Source organism: Notolepis coatsorum, assembly GCF_963971535.1.
Source record: "Notolepis coatsorum genome assembly, chromosome: 9".
In the NCBI taxonomy this organism is placed as follows: Eukaryota; Metazoa; Chordata; class Actinopteri; order Aulopiformes; family Paralepididae; genus Notolepis; species Notolepis coatsorum.
The window spans coordinates 31,956,100-31,981,897 of record NC_140173.1 but is presented as its reverse complement, the minus strand read 5'-3'; the positions used below and the strand labels follow the sequence as shown (position 1 = coordinate 31,981,897).

Here is a 25,798-nt window from a genome sequence, read left to right as displayed (position 1 = left end):
AAAATAATTTTTTTTTTTTTTTTTTTTATCATTTTTTTTTAAATCATCTCGCGGCCCACCCGTGGCTGCTCGCGGCCCACCTTTGGGTCGCGACCCCGACTTTGGGAACCACTGCCCTATCCTATCTGACTCACATGGTCCCCTATCTGACTCACATGGTCCCCTATCTGACTCCCATGGTCTCCTATCTGACTCACATGGTCCCCTATCTGACTCACATGGTCCCCTATCCTATCTGACTCACATGGTCCCCTATCTGACTCACATGGTCCCCTATCCTATCTGACTCACATGGTCCCCTATCTGACTCACATGGTCCCCTATCTGACTCACATGGTCCCCTATCTGACTCGCATGGTTCATTCCATGTCCATCCAGAATGGCCATCACTACATGTCTCGTGTATGTATGTGACAAATAAAACTCCTGAATCTTGAATTCACATGGTCCCTATCTGATTCTGCCTCCAGGGGGCGCTGTGCAGCACCGCTGTCAAAACATGTCACTTCTACTGAGTTTAGAATAGAATAGAAATCCATTATTTATCCACCAGGGAAATTCTGCACTACAGATCGCTTACAGTAAAAAGTCATGAATAAGAATAGAGAATAAAGTACGGTCCCGGATATGATGATGAATAGTTTTATTTTCGGTCTTTGTTTACAGATAAATCAAAAACACACATGTGTGGACTTTCAAAAGGAAAAGAAAAAAAATCACAAATGTACATATTCAAAGTAAGCTCACACACAAAATCCAAACTCGATAACCGAAAAAAGGAATAGGCTGAAGCACATGCTTATTTTTGCCTATCCTTTACAATTCTTAAAAACTACATACTATAAGAAAGGAAAACTTTAGGTTTTTAGATAACAGGTATTAGGGTATATCCTGTATAAGACAATTAACTAAATGGTGATTTCATTGGATGTGCACTGTCAACTAATGCTTGTATATCTTATCGAGTGTTGTCATGTTTGTTTATGTGTATGTTTAAAAAATAATAAAAAAATAAAATACAAAAAAAAAGAAATACACTTTAAATATGCTGCAAGATATAATTTTTTTCTTTTTCTTTAAGAGAAAAAAAAACGAGAAATATAAATGTTTGATGTTTTACTCAAAACTGTACTCCTGAATTATTTTATCCTTCAGGGCCTTACACAACTTCAACCCGTCACTAAGACTATTCCACAATTTACGGTAACTCCCAAAATACATTCTAAAATATGCGGCAAAATATATACAGAAATATACAGTAATAACTAAGTGTAAGATTGTAAAGTGTCAATTTAATAGTTGTGCAGGAAGCAAAGACACCCGCAGGGGGCACTGGAACTAACGCTGAGTGAGAAAAGAAAAAATGTCCTCATACTGTACTGGTGGGAATGTAGTTTCTATAATATTATGGTTTTGTTTCTGTTGCTAGGCAGCAGAGGGGGTCGCATTCATTGGCCCAGACACCCATGCTATGGGGGCCATGGGGGATAAGATCGAGAGCAAGTTGATCGCCAAGGCTGCCAACGTCAACACTATCCCAGGCTACGATGGAGTCGTTGAGGTGAGAGAGAACCACACACGCACACATACATGTTCATATACACACACATACATGCTCACACACGCATGCATGCTCACACACACACATACATGCTCACACACACATGCATGCTCGCACACACACACACACACACATTTGAATACTTTATTTGGCTCCACAAATTATATTACATAAACAGGGAATCAAATATATCGGGGCCAAGCAGCACTGAACACTTAAGGGTACACATAGCACCTCCTTCTCCACGCGGCTAAGCTGCCAATAATAGCTGAGACAGAGCAATATTTGGCAGCAATTCTCAGATGGCCAAGACTTCCGAATACAAGTACACTATATCTACACCTGTACCCAAGGTCAGCCATCACACTGAGCAGTGGTTGGCATTTGATATACTTGTCCTGGAAGGCCTGGTCCATGTACAGGTCAAAGGCACCAGCCTAATTCCGATGATTAGCACCCCCTTGTGGCTGGTGTCAACAAAAACAACATCCAGTGTATTTGGTATGTTAGCAAAGATGTCGTTGGTAAGACCAAACCATTCTGGTAGCACTCTAGTATGTTTGTACATTGAATAGAATAGAATAGAAATAGTTTTTTTATCCAGAGGAAAATTTGTCACTGCAAATCCCTCAACATTAAACATTTAGATGGAACAGGTCACAAATAAGAATAACAAAACAAATCAAATTGCCTAAGATAAGAGTAGAATACAAATGGAATAAAATATACAGTAAATAAATAGTCTACAGTAGGTGTAGTATTGCACAGTGCTGTTTAAAAAGTAAGAATCCAGGAAGATGGTAACTGTCACTCTGTGCTCAGTGATGCGTTGTATAGTCTGATGGCTGTCGGAATGAAGGACTTCCTGTGCCGTTCAGTGCTGCATTTAGGTAGTGTGAGCCTGGCACTGAACATGCTCCTCCTGTCAGCCAAGTCTGTGTATAGTGGGTGGGAGGGGTTTTATCCCTGATGGTCTGGAGCTTAGCAAGGCTCCTCCTCTCCGCCACCCTCGCTAGGGAGTCCAGCTCCACCCCAACCACGCTACTGGCCTTCCTGACCAGCCTGTTAGCAAAGATGCCGTTGGTAAGACCAAACCATTCTGGTAGCACTCTAGTATGTTTGTACATCGCTGCACTAGATGGTGAGATGTTTTGTACCGCATCAGACACAATGTCCACAATACGGTCATGACGAGCGATGTACAGGTACAATACAAGACCCCCATCCAACAAGTTGTGAGGCCTGAATACTTGAGTCGTTTGGACTCCTCTCCTCCTCCTTTTCTCACCCCCCCTCCCCCCTCATGCATGAGTGCTGTTGGCCAGGCAGTGTGAATGGTGCCGTTTGTGTTAACTTTAACACCTACCACTGATAGGGAGAGAAAGAGCTGCCAAACATGCATACACATTTACATAAAACATCTACATACACACACACACACACACACACGCATACGCACGCACGCACGCCACACACACACACACACACACACACACACACACACACACACACACACACACACACACACACACACACACACTTCTTACACACACACCTCTCACATACACTTCTCACACACACTTCTTACACGCACCTCTCTCTCACTCACTCACACACACACACACACACACACACACACACACACTTCTTATACGCACACACCTCTCTCTTACACACGTACACACACACACACACACACACACACTCACTCTTCTCTCTCACACACACACACTCACTCACTCACTCACTCACTCACTCACTCACTCACTCACTCACTCACTCACTCACTCACTCACTCACTCACTCTTCTCTCTCACACACACACACACACTCACTCACTCACTCACTCACTCACTCACTCACTCACTCACTCACTCTTCTCTCACACACACACACACACACTCACTCACTCACTCACTCACTCACTCACTCACTCACTCACTCACTCACTCACTCACTCACTCACTCACTCACTCACTCTTCTCTCTCACACACACACTCACTATTCTTATACGCACACGCCTCTTCTCTCACACACACACACACACGCACACACACACACACACACACACACTCACCTCTTCTCTCTCACACACTCACTCTTCTCTCACACACTCATTCTTCTCACACGCACACACATGGATTTACACACCTACACACACACACATGCATGGTTTACACACCTACACACACAGGTATGTTTGCCTCCGTTTCACCATGGTAGGACAGCTGGTAGGCTCTGCCTGTTGGCAACAGGAACGTGGTGGAGGTTGTACCTCACTGTTTAACCCTTTCACTGCCACACGACAGCAGGTTAACACTTTCACTGTGTGTAGTGATTTTGATTTTATTTTATTTTATTGATGGATTAAAAACACACAACAAGGATCCAAAGGATAACATGAGAGTAAAACCCTTATTTCCGTCATGGTCCCAGGGCTGTTAGGCCACAACAAAAACACGACAATAACACAAAACACATACATTTAAAACATTAGAAGACTAACCTATAGCTAAAATTGTATACCCCACAATAACTAAAAACTGTTTGGAAACCCATTCAAACTATAGGGGGCTATTCCTCTATTCTGTCCATGAGTGTGATAGTAAAGGGTTAACCTTATGTCGTGCGGAGGTGAAAGGGTTAATACGTGTATTTATTTCATATGATCTAGTGACGTCATACGGCACTAGAGATCAGGAGGAATCTGAAGGTACTGGTCGTGTCATGTTGGCTCACTGGAGAAGGAGAGGAACTGGGGTTTTGACGGGGAGAAAATGGGCATTTTGACCTCTGACCCTCAAGATGTCTGAATGGAATTCAGGGATTCGGTGGAACCACAAGGGTCCTCTTCTTTACAGACGTGCACAATTTGTGTTAGTGACCCATGTGGTTTTGGGACAAAATCATGCAGCTTTTTTTTTATGGCATGCATTACAAAGATGTTTTTGTATTTTGATCAACTTCTAAAAGCATGTTTTCACTTTGTCATTATGGAGTATTGTCTAGATTGATGGGGGGGGGGGGGGGGGGTTAAATGTATTGTATAATCTAATCTTTTTAAACGAAGTCTACAACACAAACTGTGGAAAGTGAAGGCGGTTGAATATTTTCTCATCCCATCTGCTGTATTTACCTAAATATTACAGCCACCTATTAATATAACGACATCAGCTCCCCTCCGCAGATATTACAAGTGTCTGTAGATTAGTGTATCCACGAGGAAGGCATCGGTTGTGAGTCAGTTAGAAAGATTAGGTGTAACTACTCCCTCTAGTGGTGATGTCTGGTTAATACGCAATATGTTGCCAGGCCGAGCCCTGAGGAGTTACTTCAAGGGTATGACATCATAAGATAAACAAACTATAGGATAAACCAATGATTATTAACCACACGCGCACGCACACACACACACACACACACATCCTCACTTGCACTCTCTCACACACGCACTACAAAAAAAAATCCACTTTAAAGGAAAACTCCAACATTTTGGGAAATTTGCTTATTTAACATCTTCCCTGGAGTTAGACGAGAAGATACATACCTTTTTTGTCTCTGTGCGTGCATTTAGCTTAGGGAACAGTCGCTCCGTTAGCGTAGCTCAGCTTCATCACTGGAAGTGGGGGGGTTTTAGAGCCTGACGTTCCCTACAGTGCCCTACAGTCACCAAATACAACTCTACAGTGACCTGTGTATTTACCACGTGGAGAAATAAAAAATAATTGAATTCGACAATTACGTTTTCTAAGCAGATATACTCTGAACAATTTTTTTGCACGCACAGAGACAAAAAAGGTATGTATCTTCTTGTCTAACTCCAGGGAAGATGTTAAATAAGCTAATTTCCCAAAATGTTGGAGTTTTCTTTAACACTTTCAGTGCCGTAAACGAAGATTCTCGTTTCTGGGTAGTTTTCTTTCCGATTTTTTGAAACTCACCATTTGAAACGCTGTGGGCTAGATCCACAAAGAATGGATTGCACGGTGCTAATTGCACCCTTACTTACAATTCATTATGAATTGAAAATGGGGGACCCTGATGTAAACAAGACGAAAGTCTTTCTCTGGTCTGCATCCCCTTAACAATTGTGTATTGAGCTGTACTGTATTGTACCCATTCTGCAATCTGTTAATAAAATGTTCATTCAATCAATCACCTGCGCATCCATTCTTTGCAGATCTAGCCCTGTGTCTTGGGGCTGTGCGTCGATTATATAGGTCCGGGCGTACTATAATAACGCTCGGATTGAGGAGAAACAATTACTTCCGATCCGTGTTCTGTGGTGGATTATGTTGGTGAAAAGATGGACATCAATACTTGGAATGGCGATCAGATAATTGGAATATTCTTTTCGGGGTACATCCTAGTCAAGGTAAGGGCTATATGGTATCAATCTTTTTTTATTTTTTATTTTTTTTTACCTTTTCTCCTTTTTTCTGTGATTTTTTTTTTTCCCTCCGTCCCAATTTACCTCATGCCAATTCTCCCTCCCCTGTCCTGATCGTTGCTCGCATATGCCCCCCACTGGCCGGTTGTAGGGAGGATAGAAGCCTTGCATCACATGTCCCCTCCGATACATGTGGAGGCAGCCTGTCGCATCTTTTCACCTGCCAGCGCGGACTCTCATTTGGCGAGGAGTAACGTGTGGGAGGCTCACACTGCCTCCGCCATTTTCCTGACTTTGCTGTGCAGGCGCCCCCCCACCGGCCTGTAGGAGTCGCTGTTCACAACGACCAGACTACCACCCTTCGACTTCCCACCCGCTAACTGCCAATTGAGTTAGTATGACGGCTGGCCCAAGCCGGAGGCAACGCCGACAGCCGGATTCGAACCCGGTGTCTCTTGCGTTGGTGATGAGCGCAATGTCCGCTTATATGGTATCAATCTTGCGTTGATCCAAGAATGTTTTCATTGCGATCCGAGCATATGTGTGTAACGCTAGCCCATAACGTATTCCGTTGGTGACGATCAAAGCATTGAAAAACGACCCCCCCACCCTTTCATGCATTCATGATGGATCATAATACCTATCGTATGCATATGATTTTTTTATTGTGGCGTGTGTAGGGACAAAACGCCAATGCATTTAGTATAATACATGTTGCAGCTTATAACCAGCCTCTCAGGAATTGGCCCGGATCATTCCGAAATAACACTCATATTCACCACGGTCAAATGACTATAGTATTGTATCCATAGCTATAATATAGAATATAGTTATAGCTCTACAAACAAGGTGACAGACTCCATTAGTTTAATGGGTGGCATCGCATAGCCGTCGCCCGGAAGAGGTGTGGCACAGAATGTGTTAAGAAACATAACTGTAATTATTAGTATAATTATTTTATATAGTACTTTACCTTAATTCTTAAGCTTAGCATTGTATTGTATTTTATTCTTATTACTTGCTATTAGCATGTCTATTTTATTTTATTCTATTTTATATTTTTTTTAATCCACTTTTTCTCTTTTTCAATTTTTCTCCCATCCCAATTACCCGCTGTGCCAATTCTCCCCTCCCCTGTCTTGAACGTTGCTCGCATATGTCCCCCACTGGCCGGTTGTAGGGAGGATAGAAGCCTTGCATCACGTGTCCCCTCAATACACGAGGAGGCAGCCTGTCACATCTTTTCACCTGCCAGCGCGGACTCTCATTGGCGAGGTGTAACGTGTGGGAGGCTCACACTACCCCTGCCATTTCCTGTCTCTGCTGTGCAGGCGTCCCCCAACCGACCTGTAGGAGTCGCTGTCCACAACGTCGAGATTACCACCCATCGACTTCCACCCGCTAACTCTGCCAATTGAGTTAGTATGAGGACCGGCCCAAGCCGGAGGCAACGCCGACAGCCGGAGTCGAACCCGGTGTTTCTTGCGTTGGTGACGAGCGCAATGTCCGCTGTGCCACCCAGCCGCCCCTCTATTTTATTATTATTTTTGCACAATCGAGGCGGGCATGGCCACCTTCATTTCACTACATGTCTTGAGTATGTACGTGACAAATAAATCTCCTGAATCTTGAATCTATAAGTATATAAAAAGAATGCACCATTAGTAAACAGCCTGAACAGGAACTACTTCTGAGGTGATCATCACGTCACTCCATGAAGTAGTTGTGCTGAGAGGTACAGTGTCCACCGTGATGAGTTACACCACAACAAACAGGGCTTTCCAACGTGTCTCTCTCTGTCCCTCTCTCTCAGACTGTAGAGGAGGCTGTGAAGATAGCACAGGAGATTGGTGAGTTTCTTCTCAATTGGGTTCCTTTTTAACCCGTTCACTACCACACTACCAAATGGTTAAGTTCAAGTTTCAAGTTCAAGTTTCTTTAATAGTTGTCATAAGTACAGAATACTTTTATACAAAATGCTTCTTTCTGTTACGCTCCAGAGACTGTGCTAGACAAAAGATAAGTATGAAATAAAATAAGTATAGCAAGTAAAAAAAAGTTAAAAATAGAAGACACAAGTATGTACATATGTTCAATGCAGAATAGAAGTAACTGAGTTACCATACAATATACTATGCAATATACAATATACTATATAGTGCAAAGCAGACATGGGATGAGGTACAATTTAGGTACAATTTACAGTAAGGTGTCCTGAGGTATGGTTTGTAGTGCAAATTCTTTGCCAATAAATATAAAGTGTGTCTAGGTGTTCTAAAGTGTGTAGAGTGGGTGCTGCAGTGGGTTGTTTGTTTAAAGTGAGTGTGTGTGTGTGTGGATGTGTGTGCTGTGTGTGCATTTGATGGTTGTTGCATAGTGTTGAGCAACCTGATGGCCTGGGGATAGAACCCTTTCACTGCGACAATACAGCAGGTTAACCCGTTCACTGCCACGTGAAAAATGGTTAACCCTTTCACTACCACACTACCAAAGGTTAACCGTCTGTAGTGTGGTAGTGAAAGGGTTAAAGTGGTGATCGCAAGATCCTAATTCTTATTTGTTTTGGCGACATCTACTGGCGACAAGCAGTCATTGCCGTTGTCTTTTTGCACCGTATTGACTTGCTTTCCATCCAACTGCTGAGTTAGTATTTATTTCAAACAAACCACTGTTGCTGCTGGTGACGTGTCACTTCCTGTGCGCCAGATGATCTTCCAATGGAATGTCCTGCCAGACACCAGATTACAGCACATGTAAAAGCATTCAGAATCACTACTGTGTTATATCAATCAGTGATGGAGAGTGGCAAAATATACATTTTATTTATATGAAAATGTTGGACATTATTACTTTAAAGCCAGTGCTGGTCAGAGGTAGTCATCCTTCCTAGTTGCACACCTTAGTAAACACTGGCCGAGCCAACGATGACATTCACACAGTAATGATTGTGCTACCAGCATGTAGCCCTAACAGACACATTATTACATTACAATGTGAGTGCAGTGAAGTTGTTGATAACTAGCGTAAAACATAACCCAGGCCCAGTTGTTGTTCTTGCGTTAAGCCAATGATGACTTAAGATTGCCTTGTTGCTAAGTGAACCATCGATGGCTTATGGTTGTGCTGTGTCTAGGTTACCCAATGATGATCTTTGGCTGTCTGGTTGCTAGGTTACCCAGCCATAATCTATAGCCGTCTTGTTGCCAGGCAAAGCTTCTGATCATGGTTGTCTTGTTGCCAGGTTACCCAATATTAATTTACATTTGTCTGTTGTTATGACGGTGTATGCGTGCTGTCGTGGTGTGGTTGCTAGGGTACCTGGTGATAAGCATGGTCTTGTTGTTGCTAGGTTACCTAGTGATAATCATGGTCTTGTTGTTGCTAGGTTACCTAGTGATAATCATGGTCTTGTTGTTGCTAGGTTACCTAGTGATAATCATGGTCTTGTTGTTGCTAGGGTACCTGGTGATAATCATGGGCTTGTTGTTGCTAGGTTACCTAGTGATAATCATGGGCTTGTTGTTGCTAGGTTACCTAGTGATAATCATGGTCTTGTTGTTGCTAGGTTACCTAGTGATAATCATGGTCTTGTTGTTGCTAGGTTACCTAGTGATAATCATGGTCTTGTTGTTGATAGGTTACCTAGTGATAATCATGGGCTTGTTGTTGCTAGGTTACCTAGTGATAATCATGGTCTTGTTGTTGATAGGTTACCTAGTGATAATCATGGGCTTGTTGTTGCTAGGTTACCTAGTGATAATCATGGGCTTGTTGTTGCTAGGTTACCTAGTGATAATCATGGTCTTGTTGTTGCTAGGTTACCTAGTGATAATCATGGTCTTGTTGTTGCTAGGTTACCTAGTGATAATCATGGTCTTGTTGTTGATAGGTTACCTAGTGATAATCATGGGCTTGTTGTTGCTAGGTTACCTAGTGATAATCATGGTCTTGTTGTTGATAGGTTACCTAGTGATAATCATGGGCTTGTTGTTGCTAGGTTACCTAGTGATAATCATGGTCTTGTTGTTGCTAGGTTACCTGGTGATAATCATGGTGGTGTTGTTGCTAGGTTACCTGGCGATAAATATGGTCTTGTTGTTGCTAGGTTACCTAGTGATAATCATGGTCTTGTTGTTGCTAGGTTACCTGGCGATAAATATGGTCTTGTTGTTGCTAGGTTACCTAGTGATAATCATGGTCTTGTTGTTGCTAGGTTACCTAGTGATAATCATGGTCTTGTTGTTGATAGGTTACCTAGTGATAATCATGGGCTTGTTGTTGCTAGGTTACCTAGTGATAATCATGGTCTTGTTGTTGCTAGGTTACCTGGTGATAATCATGGTGGTGTTGTTGCTAGGTTACCTAGTGATAAATATGGTCTTGTTGTTGCTAGGTTACCCGGTGATGATCAAAGCATCGGCAGGAGGAGGAGGGAAAGGCATGAGGATCTCCTGGAACGACGATGAGACACGGTAATCTGTTTGTCTCTCTCAGTGGTTCGTTCTCTCTTTCTTCTATATATGTGTGTATATGTAGATATATATCTCTCATGTGTTGGTTCCAGGGAGGGGTTCAGGTTCTCATCCCAGGAGGCAGCCTCAAGCTTCGGAGACGACCGGCTGCTTATTGAGAAGTTCATAGACAACCCCAGACACATAGAGATACAGGTAACACACACACACACACACACACACACACACACACACACACACACACACACACACACACACACACACACACACACACACACACACACACACACACACACACACACACACACACACACACACACACACACACACACAACCCCAGACACATAGAGATACAGGTAACACACACACACACACACACACACACACACACACACACAACCCCAGACACATAGAGATACAGGTAACACACACACACACACACACACACAACCCCAGACACATAGAGATACAGGTAACACACACACACACACACACACACACAACCCCAGACACATAGAGATACAGGTAACACACACACACACACACACACACACACACACACACACACACACACACACACACACACACACACACACACACACACACACACACACACACAACCCAGACACATAGAGATACAGGTAACACACACACACACACACACACACACACACACACACACACACACACACACACACAACCCCAGACACATAGAGATACAGGTAACACACACACACACACACAACCCCAGACACATAGAGATACAGGTAACACACACACACACACACACACACAACCCCAGACACATAGAGATACAGGTAACACACACACACACACACACACACACACACACACACAACCCCAGACACATAGAGATACAGGTAACACACACACACACACACACACACACACACACAACCCCAGACACATAGAGATACAGGTAACACACACACACACACACACACACACACACACACACACACACACAACCCCAGACACATAGAGATACAGGTAACACACACACACACACACACACACACACACACACACACACACACACACACACACACACAGACACAGACACAGACACACACACACACACACACACACACACACACACACACACACACAACCCCAGACACATAGAGATACAGGTAACACACACACACAACCCCAGACACATAGAGATACAGGTAACACACACACACACACACACACAACCCCAGACACATAGAGATACAGGTAACACACACACACACACACACACACACACACACACACACACACACACACACACACAACCCCAGACACATAGAGATACAGGTAACACACACACACACACACACACACACACACACACACACACACAGACACACACACACACACACACACACACACACACACAACCCCAGACACATAGAGATACAGGTAACACACACACACAACCCCAGACACATAAAGATACAGGTATCACACACACGCACGCACTACGTAGTATGTAGCTTCTGTCTGATTGTGTACACAAGAAACGGACAGTTAAAAAGGCCTCCCAAATAGTTGTAGATAACACACACACCCTTCACACCCATTACAAACTAATGCCCTCAGGCCGTCGATACAGAGCTTCATCCCTGAACAAAAGGGGCTTAGGTAGCTTCGTGCCAACCTCCATCAGACTGCTGAACACCTAGGTCTGGTGGAGGCCGGACTGCCCCCCCCCCAAGGACTTTGGACTACTTAAAATAGACTCCCCCTTCCACCTGATGGACACATACTATGTACCTGTACTACTATTATTTATTATTTATACATACAGAACTGCTCCACATGGTTTTTAATATATCATGCTTTAAGTACTGTAGTTTTAATGTAGTTGGTGTTTTTTTATATAGTGATCTTTTTATTGTATTTTTAACTCTTTTTTTTTATATATATATAGTGGTGAGTGTCTATGTATTGTGACTGTATGTTTGTCTTTCAACCACTGCACAAATGAAGTTCCGAAAGGAAAATAAAGTAATTTGAAGTAGGTACTGAGGGTAGTAGGGTTAGTAGCTTCTCTCTGATTGTGTACTGAGGGTAGTAGGGTTAGTAGCTTCTCTCTGATTGTGTAGGTACTGAGGGTAGTAGGGTTAGTAGCTTCTGTCTGATTGTGTAGGTACTGAGGGTAGTAGGGTTAGTAGCTTCTGTCTGATTGTGTAGGTACTGAGGGCAGTAGGGTTAGTAGCTTCTGTCTGATTGTGTACTGAGGGTAGTAGGGTTAGTAGCTTCTGTCTGATTGTGTAGGTACTGAGGGTAGTAGGGTTAGTAGCTTCTGTCTGATTGTGTAGGTACTGAGGGTAGTAGGGTTAGTAGCTTCTCTCTGATTGTGTAGGTACTGAGGGATGTTTTCATTGTGTGTGTGTGTGTGTGTGTGTGTGTTCACCCATCCAGGTTCTAGCTGATAAGCACGGTAACGCCCTGTGGTTGAATGAGAGAGAGTGTTCCATCCAGAGACGCAACCAGAAGGTGGTGGAGGAGGCTCCAAGGTCGGTACACCTACACGAGGGAACTACGCCCAATATAAAGGAACACTAACATTATGGGAAATGCGCTTACCGGAGTCAGACAAGAAGATGGATACCAATTTGACTCTTTGTGAGTTCAGTAGAAAGTCTGTCTGCAAGCTAGCCTAGCTTAGCACAAAGTAATGGAAGCGTTTACAGACCATCCGCTTCCATTCATTTGTGCTAAGCTAGGCTAGCTTGCTGCCGGATAGCTTTCTACTGAACACACAGAGGAAATTGGTATCTATCTTCTTGTCTGACTCTGGAGAAGACCGAAAGCACATTTCCCATAATTTTGGTGAGTTCCTTTTATTAATTCATCCATGTTATTCCTCTGGTCTAAGGACAGTCCAAAAATACGAGTGAAAACAGACAACTCTCCCTCAGTTAAAACTCAAACTTGTCATGTCTTTCAGGTATAAAGCTGCTCCATAGACAATGAATTGGTAAAGATGACACTGAGAGCACCCAGGAGAATGTTCTCAGTGTACGGGTACATTTTCTGTTTCAGAACTGAGAACACTACCATAGAATAAAACTAATTTGGGTATAAAAACTTAAACATAGATTATGTGGCTCAACAAATTCAGTCTCCCATTAATTTTCTATAAAGCGGCTCCAGACTTTATACCTGATGACATCACAAGGTTCAGTCTTACTTCACTGCTTTCTGGGTTTATGAGAGTATCCCATGTAGAGTAGGCCATGCACATAACATATTGGAATTCTTAATTCGACTGGTGTTCCCCTTTTTCAAAGCCCAGTCAGTTATCCAAACCTAAACCACTGCACCGTCTCCCACCAGCTAAATACATAAGAATGGAGACATGTTTTAAATAACACTTGGCAACATGTTCATATGAGCTTTTTAAATATGATTTGCTACGGCTTAACAACATGTACATATGATCTTTTTAAATATTATTTACTAGGGCTTAACAACAGGTACATATGAGCTTTTTAAATATTATTTACTAGGGCTTGACAACAGGTACATATGAGCTTTTTAATATTATTTACTAGGGCTTGACAACAGGTACATATGAGCTTTATTAATATTATTTCGTAGGGTTTTATAACGGGTACATATGAGCTTTTTAAATATTATTTAATAGGGCTTGACAACAGGTACATATGAGCTTTATTAATATTATTTAGTAGGGTTTTATAACGGGTACATATGAGCTTTATTAATATTATTTAGTAGGGTTTTATAATGGGTACATATGAGCTTTTTAAATATTATTTAGTAGGGTTTTATAACGGGTACATATGAGCTTTTTAAATATTATTTAATAGGGCTTGACAACAGGTACATATGAGCTTTTTATATTGATAATTGCAAACAGGGAAAGCCATTACTATGTATCAATTGTAGTGGAATGAAACCTAGGAAGACCCATAAAAAAATCGAGCCGAAAGAAAAGAGTATAATATTGAAAACATTGTGTTTGGCTAAGCAGTTCAGTTACTAACAAACTGTTTGTGTGTGTTTGACAGTACGTTCCTGGACCCGACCACGCGCCGGGCGATGGGGGAGCAGGCGGTCCAGCTCGCTAAAGCCGTCCAGTACTCCTCAGCTGGTACCGTTGAGTTCCTGGTTGACTCTAAGAAGAACTTCTACTTCCTGGAGATGAACACACGACTACAGGTCTGTGTGTGTTTTTAAACTTTATTTATAGTAATAGTCAATGTTCCACCAAATTCATCAGAATTGCTTCCACGTATGAGAGATGGAGTGAGATTTTATTGTTATTATTATAGATGTGTTGCTTTTGTCTTTTTTTTTTTAAACAATATGTTTATTGGTATTTTCTTTTTTTTGTCAGTTTTACAGCATCAGTTCAACAGTTCAACAATAATACAAAAGGAAATGCTGCCAACTGCCCCCCCTCCCCGAGTTACAGAAAAATAGATACAAAATAACCCCCCCCCCCCCCCCCCCCCTGAAATAAAAATAATAAATCAATATAAACAAAAAGAAAACCTCTAGGCCAGACCCCCCCTCCCCTCCCCCAGACTAGGACCTCAACAAATTCAGTTTATCTTTTTTTTTTTTTTTACACATTTTGAGAATTTAGTAAACCCAATTACACCCGTCTAACAGGTGCCCATACTTCTATACCAAACAAATAAATATCTAACGTTACATCTTTTCTCTTCAAAGAGCAACTAATAACATTTACAGACAAAAGGGAGCTTCAATAATAGCCTACATCGTCAACCTACTATGTAATATGTTCTAAGTATTGCCTAAACCCAGCCCAGCATTTATCAAAGAGATGTGGTTTTTTCTTAAGATTTAACATTATTTTCTCTGATGCCATGTATGAAGAGATTTCACTAAGCCACATAGACATGGGGGGGGGGGATTCAGCACTTTTCCACAGCATGGCAATACATTTGTTCCCTGCAATCATGGCCAATTTAATGATCCGCACTTTGCCTCTATCTGGAGAAATGTCAGACATGTCTCCTAATAATGCTAATTTCTTCGAGAATCTCCCAAATTGAGCCCCAGTAAGGTCTCAGTTTGTTACATTCCCAGAACATGTGGAGCAGGCTACCTTTTTCCGTTGAGCACCTAGGGCAAAGGTCAGAGATAGCATCATTCATCCTGTGAAGACTTTCCGGCGTAAAATAGGTTCTATGGAGAATGTTAAATTGCATACGTTTATGTCGAGTGTTATATGAAAAAGATAGTGCGGACTCACATAGTGATTCCCATTCATCTTCATCAAAGGTACAGTCCAGGTCCCGCTCCCATTTGTTCTTGGCGTTTAGGGGTATTATTTCTGTACTGGTCAGAATTCTATCATATGTTAATGATAGGATGCCTCTAGTGTGACTAACTCCTTTTAGAATATCATCTATGAGGAGGGGTTTTGGAAGAGTGGAGTTTCCTCCCTGATCTGTACCTATGAAGTGTCTGACCTGTAGGTATTTGAAGAAATTAGTAGTTGGAAGGTGAAAGGCGGCGCGTAACTGTTCAAAGGACATAAGTATGTTATTATCATATAGGTCCCCAAAAGTTTTAATTCCTTGAGTGTACCACCTCTTGGTGATGCCATCTCTAAGTGATTCTGGCAAAGCTGGATTGTTGTGGAAGGGAGTCTTCCTGTGAAATGCAATAAAGCTACCAAGATGTGTCTGAATCTCAAACCATGTTCTTGCTGTGTGTTTAATAAATGGGTTATCCGATTCTTCAGGGTGTGGTACTTCCTGATAAAAGGAATTCCGGCCAGCGGTACGTCCATCATATGGCATTGTTCTATTTGTCTCCAGGCAGGGGAATTAATCGACTCATTCTGCCAAATCCACAGAGCCCTTGTCTGTGCAGCCCAGTAATAGCGTTGGAAGTCCGGGAGTTTCAGTCCACCACACGGGGGGAATTATATAGGGTTTTAATTTTAAATTTATTTAAAATTCTTCCTTCTCCATATGAATGCAGATATTATCCTTTGTAATTTCTTGAAGAAGTTCTTATGTATAGATATAGGGAGGGTTTGAAAAAGAGAGAAATTTAGGAAGGATGTTCATCTTAATGCAGTTCACACGTCCGATTAGCGAGAGAGGCAGCTGCATCCATCTATCTAGGTCCTTCTCCACCTTTTTAAGTAGTGGGTCATGATTTAGTAAGAAAATTGTATCTATTTGGTTCGGGATCTTTAGACCCAAATATGTTACAAATTGTGAGTTCCACTGGAAGGGGAAATTGGACCTTGGTATTTTTTCAGCTAGTGAGTTAAGTGGCATGGCCACGCTTTTTTGTGCATTAATCTTGTAGCCTGAGATTACATTATACTTTGACAGTAGTTCCATAAGGGCAGGCATGGATGAGTCAAGATTGGTTAGAAACAGGACTATGTCGTCCGCGTATAAAGAGATGACATGGCTCTCAAGACCCACCTTGATCCCACTAATAGCTTTATGTAGTGATGCACCGATGTGAAAATTGTGGCCGATACCGATAACCGATATTAATATTGCTGTTCTGGCCGATACCGATATTTACCAATGTCGATATCTCTGTATAGAAAACACTTTTTTATGATAATCAAATAAAGAGCTATTTTCCAAAACGCATATTTTTTTTACTTTTGTAACTTATTTTCAGAAATGACTGATATTTTGAAACTATTTAAGGCCAAAACATGTAAAAAGAAGAAAAAAAATATAAAAAAAAAATATTAAAAAAAATGTTTTTTTTTTATATAAATATCGGCCCTATCTTGATATCGGACCGATACCGATGTGTAAAAAAACTGCCATATCGGCCGATATTATATCGGCGGCCGATATATCGTGCATCACTAGCTTTATGTGACCTTATTGCTATAGCCAGGGGTTCGATTACCAGCGCAAAAAGTGTCGGGGAAAGAGGGCAACCCTGCCTAGTACCGCGCCTTAGAGGGAAAGAAGGTGAAATCTCGGAGTTGGTCTGTATCCTGACTGTAGGGTTAAGGTACAGCATATGGATCATTCTTAGCATATTTGGGCCAAAGTTCATTTTTTGTAGAACAGCGAAGAGAAAATGCCACTCTACTATTTAGAAAGTTAGGAAACCTCCAGCGTTTGGAGTTTGTGTGAGAGTCGCTTAAGGCTATTTTAATCAAAAGGGGGGCGTGATCTGAGTGTGTGCTAAGTATTCGCAGGACGAAACAAGATGGAGTTTTGCTGTATGTATAAAGAACGTATCAATCCTAGAGTAGCTGTTGTGCATGTGTGAGTAGAAGCTATATTCCCTTTGAGATGCATGCCCCTCCCGCCATATATCCAACAAATTAAGATCCATAAGTTCTTTTTTAAGAGCCTTGGCCGCTGAGGTTAAAGGTTTAGGGGTAGGGGAGGATCTGTCCATAGCAGGGTCTAATACCAAGTTAAAGTCACCACCAATTATAAGTTCTGAAGGGGTGCATGTCACTTTAAGAAAAAGGTTCACATAGAAGTTAGGGTCATCGTGGTTCGGACCATATACATTCAGCATAGTGACCAGTTGGTCTCCCATATATCCCCTGACTAAAATATATATATATAAAAAAATAGGGTTGTCAATATTAACACGTACATTTTCTTCTGTTAATTAAAATGTTTACCCGATCAGTTGTATGACTGGTCTGGACCTGGTGTTCACCTCACTCCAATCATTTTCTTTGCAGCAAGCTTGTCAAGCAAAAAAGAAAAAAAAAGTTTTATACACATTTTCTCAAGTTCTATTGATACAGTACTTGCCATTTTATTATGTCTCGCTCCGCGGACATGGCAAAGAAAATGAAGCGTTGGAATAGCGATTTAGCATCAAAGCATTCGGGGTCAGCTCTATCCTTAGTGAATAAAAGTGATTCTCTGAGGAAAGTTAGGAAGAGACTGACCCGTTGACCTCTGACCCCCCCCCCCCCCCCCCCCCCCCCCTCCAGGTGGAGCATCCCATCACGGAGTGCATCACCGGTCTGGACCTGGTAGAGCAGATGATCCGCGTCGCCAAGGGTTACCCCCTCGGACTCAAGCAAGAAGACATCCCCATCAATGGCTGGGCCATCGAGAGCCGTGTTTATGCTGAGGTACGAGCTAGAGAGATCACCAGAGAGATCACCAGAGAGATCACCAGAGAGATCACCAGAGAGATCACCAGAGAGCTGCTGAGTAGAGAGATCACCAGAGAGATCACCAGAGAGCTGCTGAGTAGAGAGATCACCAGAGAGATCACCAGAGAGCTGCTGAGTAGAGAGATCACCAGAGAGCTGCTGAGTAGAGAGATCACCAGAGAGCTGCTGAGTAGAGAGATCACCAGAGAGATCACCAGAGAGCTGCTGAGTAGAGAGATCACCAGAGAGCTGCTGAGTAGAGAGATCACCAGAGAGCTGCTGCTGAGTAGAGAGATCACCAGAGAGATCACCAGAGAGCTGCTGAGTAGAGAGATCACCAGAGAGCTGCTGCTGAGTAGAGAGATCACCAGAGAGCTGCTGCTGAGTAGAGAGATCACCAGAGAGCTGCTGAGTAGAGAGATCACCAGAGAGATCACCAGAGAGCTGCTGAGTAGAGAGATCACCAGAGAGCTGCTGCTGAGTAGAGAGATCACCAGAGAGATCACCAGAGAGCTGCTGAGTAGAGAGATCACCAGAGAGCTGCTGCTGAGTAGAGAGATCACCAGAGAGATCACCAGAGAGCTGCTGAGTAGAGAGATCACCAGAGAGCTGCTGAGTAGAGAGATCACCAGAGAGCTGCTGCTGAGTAGAGAGATCACCAGAGAGCTGCTGAGTAGAGAGATCACCAGAGAGCTGCTGAGTAGAGAGATCACCAGAGAGCTGCTGAGTAGAGAGATCACCAGAGAGATCACCAGAGAGCTGCTGAGTAGAGAGATCACCAGAGAGATCACCAGAGAGCTGCTGAGGAGAGAGATCACCAGAGAGCTGCTGAGTAGAGAGATCACCAGAGAGATCACCAGAGAGCTGCTGAGGAGAGAGATCACCAGAGAGCTGCTGGGTAGAGAGATCACCAGAGAGATCACCAGAGAGCTGCTGAGGAGAGAGATCACCAGAGAGCTGCTGAGGAGAGAGATCACCAGAGAGATCACCAGAGAGCTGCTGAGGAGAGAGATCACCAGAGAGCTGCTGAGGAGAGAGATCACCAGAGAGCTGCTGAGGAGAGAGATCACCAGAGAGCTGCTGAGGAGAGAGATCACCAGAGAGATCACCAGAGAGCTGCTGAGGAGAGAGATCACCAGAGAGCTGCTGAGGAGAGAGATCACCAGAGAGCTGCTGCTGAGTAGAGAGATCACCAGAGAGCTGCTGAGTAGAGAGATCACCAGAGAGCTGCTGAGGAGAGAGATCACCAGAGAGCTGCTGAGTAGAGAGATCACCAGAGAGCTGCTGAGGAGAGGGATCACCAGAGAGCTGCTGAGTAGAGGGATCACAGGCATTAAAGCGTTCCGTCTCCAGACTGATTTCCGTCAATTTGATTGGAAGATCCGTCAATTTGATTCGCAGTCTGACGGAATTGGCTACCTTGGTATAATATGATTTGTAGATGCATACAGATTGAAACAAAATTGAGCCAATCAGAGGCGCCAAATATCATGAAAAAGGGCATTTTTATCGCGCCAAGCAGTCATTGTCACTCAGCGACTCGAGAGACAGGATTACCCTCTAATTCTGCACTCCGATACCATATGACGTAATTTATCAACAACACGTGCGGTCTGCTGAGTGAGCATTATAAAACAAATGTTTTTAATCAACCGCGAATTAAAGTGTCAATGCCGTTTGTCATTTTAACAGCAGATACTTTCTTAAAATGGCATCGTCCCGACAGCAGTCTGACGGGGAGCTCTGATGGGTTCGCTTGCTGGTGTTATTAGCATTAGCTGTAGAGCTAACCGAAAAGCTAGTTTTAGCTTTAACGTTACCTTGGCTAAAGTTGGGTCTATTCATAATCCAGCAATAATGGTTGCAGACCTGCAAGCAAAGTACAGCAGTTGGCACAGGAGTATTCCAAGGTAAATCACTTTTTCACCAGTAACGTTATATGGTCTTATTTCCATCTAACGTTAGCTCATGCTAACCTAGCTCACGCTAAAGTGGTCACTGATCGACCTCTCGCACACAATTAATGACATGTTGCGGACAGCCATATCGGTGGCAATGTTTAGCTTTTAGTGCCAAATGATAAGAGTCTGAGGCGGAGTCTCAAAAGAGAATGTTGAATATTTATTGTGCAAAAATCACAACAGAGCCTCTGCTACTAACTGAAGTTACCGGAGCCTTCTGGAGTGCAACAACATATAACGTCCGTGCGGAATCAATGTCCCAACAACCATTCCGTGGGTGAACTCATTGAGATAGTTGTCAATTAATGATACTAATACTAATCTATACAATCACCTGTTGTTGAATAAATACCATTACTTTATAGTTATTACTAAAAAAAAAACAGTATAAAACAGTAGCTGTAAAGAAAAAAAAGATTTGTATAATTTATATTTAAAAAAATATATATTTTAATGTATGCACTGGTATCGGATCAGTATCGGTATCGGCCGATACCCAAAAAATGGTATCGGAACATCTCTAGTTTGTTCAAACTAACACAATGGTTCAAAGTAATGGGAAAAGGGTGCTAGCTCGCCATCAATCAGAAGCTTGCATTCACGCTCTCCAGCACACAGCCTCCCTGCCTGGCACAACAACCACAACAGTAGTGTCTATAGTCACAGTCAGGACAGTAGGCTCTACAAGTAGGCTCCCTTAAAACGCTAACGCTATTAAAAAAAAATACAGTGGAGGTTAAAATAAGAATATGACTTGGCCTGAAAAAAAGTTCAGTCAGGAGAATTTGTTTTGCTTTAATCCCTGCGATCACCAGAGAGCTGCTGAGGAGAGGGATCACCAGAGAGCTGCTGAGGAGAGAGATCACCAGAGAGCTGCTGAGGAGAGAGATCACCAGAGAGCTGCTGAGGAGAGAGATCACCAGAGAGCTGCTGCTGAGTAGAGAGATCACCAGAGAGCTGCTGAGGAGAGAGATCACCAGAGAGCTGCTGAGGAGAGAGATCACCAGAGAGCTGCTGCTGAGTAGAGAGATCACCAGAGAGCTGCTGAGTAGAGAGATCACCAGAGAGCTGCTGAGTAGAGAGATCACCAGAGAGCTGCTGAGGAGAGAGATCACCAGAGAGCTGCTGAGTAGAGAGATCACCAGAGAGCTGCTGAGTAGAGCGATCACCAGAGAGCTGCTGAGTAGAGAGATCACCAGAGAGCTGCTGAGTAGAGAGATCACCAGAGAGCTGCTGAGTAGAGAGATCACCAGAGAGCTGCTGAGGAGAGGGATCACCAGAGAGCTGCTGAGGAGAGAGATCACCAGAGAGATCACCAGAGAGCTGCTGGGTAGAGAGATCACCAGAGAGCTGCTGAGTAGAGAGATCACCAGAGAGCTGCTGAGGAGAGAGATCACCAGACACCATATTGTGATTTATTACCTTTTTTCAATTGCAAATTATGTCTCCAACTGAAAACGTTGTCAACATTTGCAATAAGAAATACATAATCTGGGCGGCTGGGTGGCGCAGCGGACATTGCGCTCGTCACCAACGCAAGAGACACCGGGTTCGACTCCGGCTGTCGGCGGTGCCTCCGGCTTGGGCCAGCCGTCATACTAACTCAATTGGCAGTTAGCGGGTGGAAGTCGATGGGTGGTAATCTGGACGTTGTGGACAGCGACTCCTACAGGTCGGTTGGAGACGCCTGCACAGCAGAGACAGGAAATGGCGGGGGTAGCGTGAGCCTCCCACACCTTACACCTCGCCAAGGAGAGTCCACGCTGGCAGGTGAAAAGATGTGACATGCATGGTTGGATTATCCAATGGGGGGTCCGGGAGGGGGGGGTACGAGCTGGAGCATATGTGTGTAGGTTTTTAGATAACAGGTATTAGGGGTATATCCTGTATAAGACATTTGACTAAATGGTAATTTCATTGGATATGCACTGTTAATTAATGCTTGTATATCTTATCGTGTGTTGTCATCTTTGTTTATGTTTGTTTAAAAAATAATAAACAAAATAAAATACAAAAAAAAAATATGTGACATGCTGCCTCCTCGTGTATCGGAGGGGACACGTGATGCAAGGCTTCTATCCTCCCTACAACCGGCCAGTGTGGGGGCATATGCAAGCAACGTTCAAGACAGGGGAGGGAAGAATTGGCACATTGGAATTGGGATGGGAGAAAAAATAGAAAAAGAGGAGAAAAAGTGGATAAAAAAAAATACATAATCTGTTTGATCTAATAAGATCATATATATACATCATCTGTTTTATCTAATAAGATAATATATATATACATCTGTTTTATCTAATAAGATAATATAAGATAATATATATATATACATCTGTTTTATCTAATAAGATAATATTTCCAGACTTTCCAGTCTGTTCACCTCACTCCAATATTTTTTGGCAGCAAGCTTGTCAAGCAAAACAAGTCTTATTTAAATGTTCTTTAAATATTGAAACACGGCATCACTGTATCTATATAATATCGGTACACAAGGTATTGTGATAAATATCGCTGTATCAATCTTTCCCCGTCCCTATTGTTTCATGGTGTTGCTTCTCTAAGCAACGCATCAGAAACCTGCAGTTGACTTACCGTTGATATTGAGAGATGATTCCTTTTCTTGGTGGGGAGTAGAATCTGTTTTCAATCAGTGTGCATGGTGTTGTCAAAAGTGTACAGTAGAACCTGTAGTAAATGTACAGTATAATCTGTAATACATGTACAGTATAATCTGTAATAAATGTACAGTAGAATCTGTAATAAATGTACAGTAGAATCTGTAATAAATGTACAGTAGAATCTGTAATAAATGTACAGTAGAATCTGTAATAAATGTACAGTAGAACCTGTAGTAAATGTACAGTAGAACCTGTAGTAAATGTACAGTAGAATCTGTAGTAAATGTACAGTAGAACCTGTAATAAATGTACAGTAGAACCTGGAATAAATGTACAGTATAACCTGTAATAAATGTACAGTATAATCTGTAATAAATGTACAGTAGAATCTGTAATAAATGTACAGTAGAACCTGTAGTAAATGTACAGTAGAATCTGTAGTAAATGTACAGTAGAACCTGTAATAAATGTACAGTATAACCTGTAATAAATGTACAGTAGAACCTGTAGTAAACGTACAGTAGAATCTGTAATAAATGTACAATAGAACCTGTAGTAAACGTACAGTAGAATCTGTGATAAATGTACAGTAGAATCTGTAGTAAATGTACAGTAGAACCTGTAATAAAATAAATGTACAGTAGAACATGTAATAAATGTACAGTATAACCTGTAATAAATGTACAGTAGAACCTGTAGTAAACGTACAGTAGAATCTGTAATAAATGTACAATAGAACCTGTAGTAAACGTACAGTAGAATCTGTGATAAATGTACAGTAGAATCTGTAGTAAATGTACAGTAGAACCTGTAATAAATGTACAGTAGACCCTGTAATAAAATAAATGTACAGTAGAACATGTAATAAATGTACAGTATAACCTGTAATAAATGTACAGTAGAACCTGTAGTAAACGTACAGTAGAATCTGTAATAAATGTACAGTAGAACCTGTAGTAAACGTACAGTAGAATCTGTAATAAATGTACAGTAGAACCTGTAGTAAATGTACAGTAGAACCTGTAATAAATGTACAGTATAATCTGTAGTAAATGTACAGTAGACCCTGTAATAAATGTACAGTAGACCCTGTAATAAATGTACAGTAGACCCTGTAATAAATGTACAGTAGACCCTGTAATAAATGTACAGTAGACCCTGTAATAAAATAAATGTACAGTAGAACCTGTAATAAATGTACAGTCATCTGTAATAAATGTACAGTAGACCCTGTAATAAATGTACAGTAGAATCTAATAAATGTACAGTAGAACCTGTAATAAATGTACAGTCATCTGTAATAAATGTACAGTAGACCCTGTAATAAATGTACAGTAGAATCTAATAAATGTACAGTAGAACCTGTAATAAATGTACAGTAGAACCTGTAATAAATGTACAGTAGACCCTGTAATAAAATAAATGTACAGTCGAATCTGTAATAAATGTACAGTCATCTGTAATAAATGTACAGTAGACCCTGTAATAAATGTACAGTAGAATCTGTAATAAATGTACAGTAGAACCTGTACTGAATGTACAGTAGACCCTGTAATAAAATAAATGTACAGTAGAGCCTGTAATAAATGTACAGTAGAACCTGTAATACATGTACAGTAGACCCTGTAATAAAATAAATGTACAGTATAACCTGTAATAAATGTACAGTAGAATCTGTAATAAAATAAATGTACAGTAGAACCTGTAATAAATTTACAGTAGAATCTGTAATAAATGTACAATAGAACCTGTAATAACTGTACAGTAGACCCTGTAATAAATGTACAGTAGAACCTGTAATAAATGTACAGTTTAACCTGTAATAAATGTACAGTATAACCAGTAATAAGATAAGTGTACAGTAGAACCTGTAATAAATGTACAGTAGAACCTGTAATAAATGTACAGTTTAACCTGTAATAAATGTACAGTATAACCTGTAATAAGATACATGTACAGTAGAATCTGTAATAAATGTACAGTAGAATCTAGAATCTGTAATAAATGTACAGTAGAATCTGTAATAAATGTACAGTAGAACCTGTAATAAATGTACAGTAGAACCTGTAATAAATGTACAGTAGAACCTGTAATAAATCATAATCGTATCTGATCTTTTATTTCTTCTTTCCACTCCTGTTCTTGCGTCTCAACCTCAGGACCCCTACAAGTCGTTTGGTCTTCCCTCAATCGGACGTCTGTCACAATACCAGGAACCTCTTGGTCTCAGTAACGTGAGTGTTTACTTTTTGTCTTTTTCTTTCGTTTTTTTTGTTGCTTCGTTTGTTTGTACTATAGTATTGTTTGTTCCTATATATATATATATATATATATATATATATATGAGGGGGTGGGTGTCCTGGGATTGGGGGGGGGGGTGTTTGTTTACATTTTTAGTAAAATGTAATAAACTGAAAATAAATTCACATTCAACAACAACCCTCTTGTTTTCTCGTCAGGTACGCGTGGACAGCGGCATCCAGGAGGGAAGTGACATCAGCATCTACTACGACCCCATGATCTCTAAGGTCAGCTTGGAAAAGACGTTGGAATAGGGAACCTAACATAATTATCAATATCCTCTATGACTCATATCTCCTGCATGTCATGAGCAACATAGAAGAATGGATTTGATGACCATTCAGCTGGTATCACGTGGAGCGT

General features: G+C 41.8%; 1 protein-coding gene across 1 annotated transcript in view; it reads left to right on the top strand.

Moving 5' to 3' along the window:
- Positions 1-25,798, top strand: part of pcca (propionyl-CoA carboxylase subunit alpha) — a gene marked incomplete at its 5' end in the record, with an annotated part of 94,715 nt that overhangs the window by 32,894 nt on the left and 36,023 nt on the right. Inside the window, 9 exons of the mRNA XM_084321475.1 lie at positions 1,430-1,561; positions 7,766-7,802; positions 10,346-10,424; positions 10,517-10,619; positions 12,858-12,952; positions 14,471-14,621; positions 18,388-18,531; positions 25,294-25,368; positions 25,594-25,662. Coding sequence (XP_084177601.1) covers positions 1,430-1,561; positions 7,766-7,802; positions 10,346-10,424; positions 10,517-10,619; positions 12,858-12,952; positions 14,471-14,621; positions 18,388-18,531; positions 25,294-25,368; positions 25,594-25,662 — 885 coding nt within the window. The remainder of the gene's footprint in view (positions 1-1,429; positions 1,562-7,765; positions 7,803-10,345; positions 10,425-10,516; positions 10,620-12,857; positions 12,953-14,470; positions 14,622-18,387; positions 18,532-25,293; positions 25,369-25,593; positions 25,663-25,798) is intronic.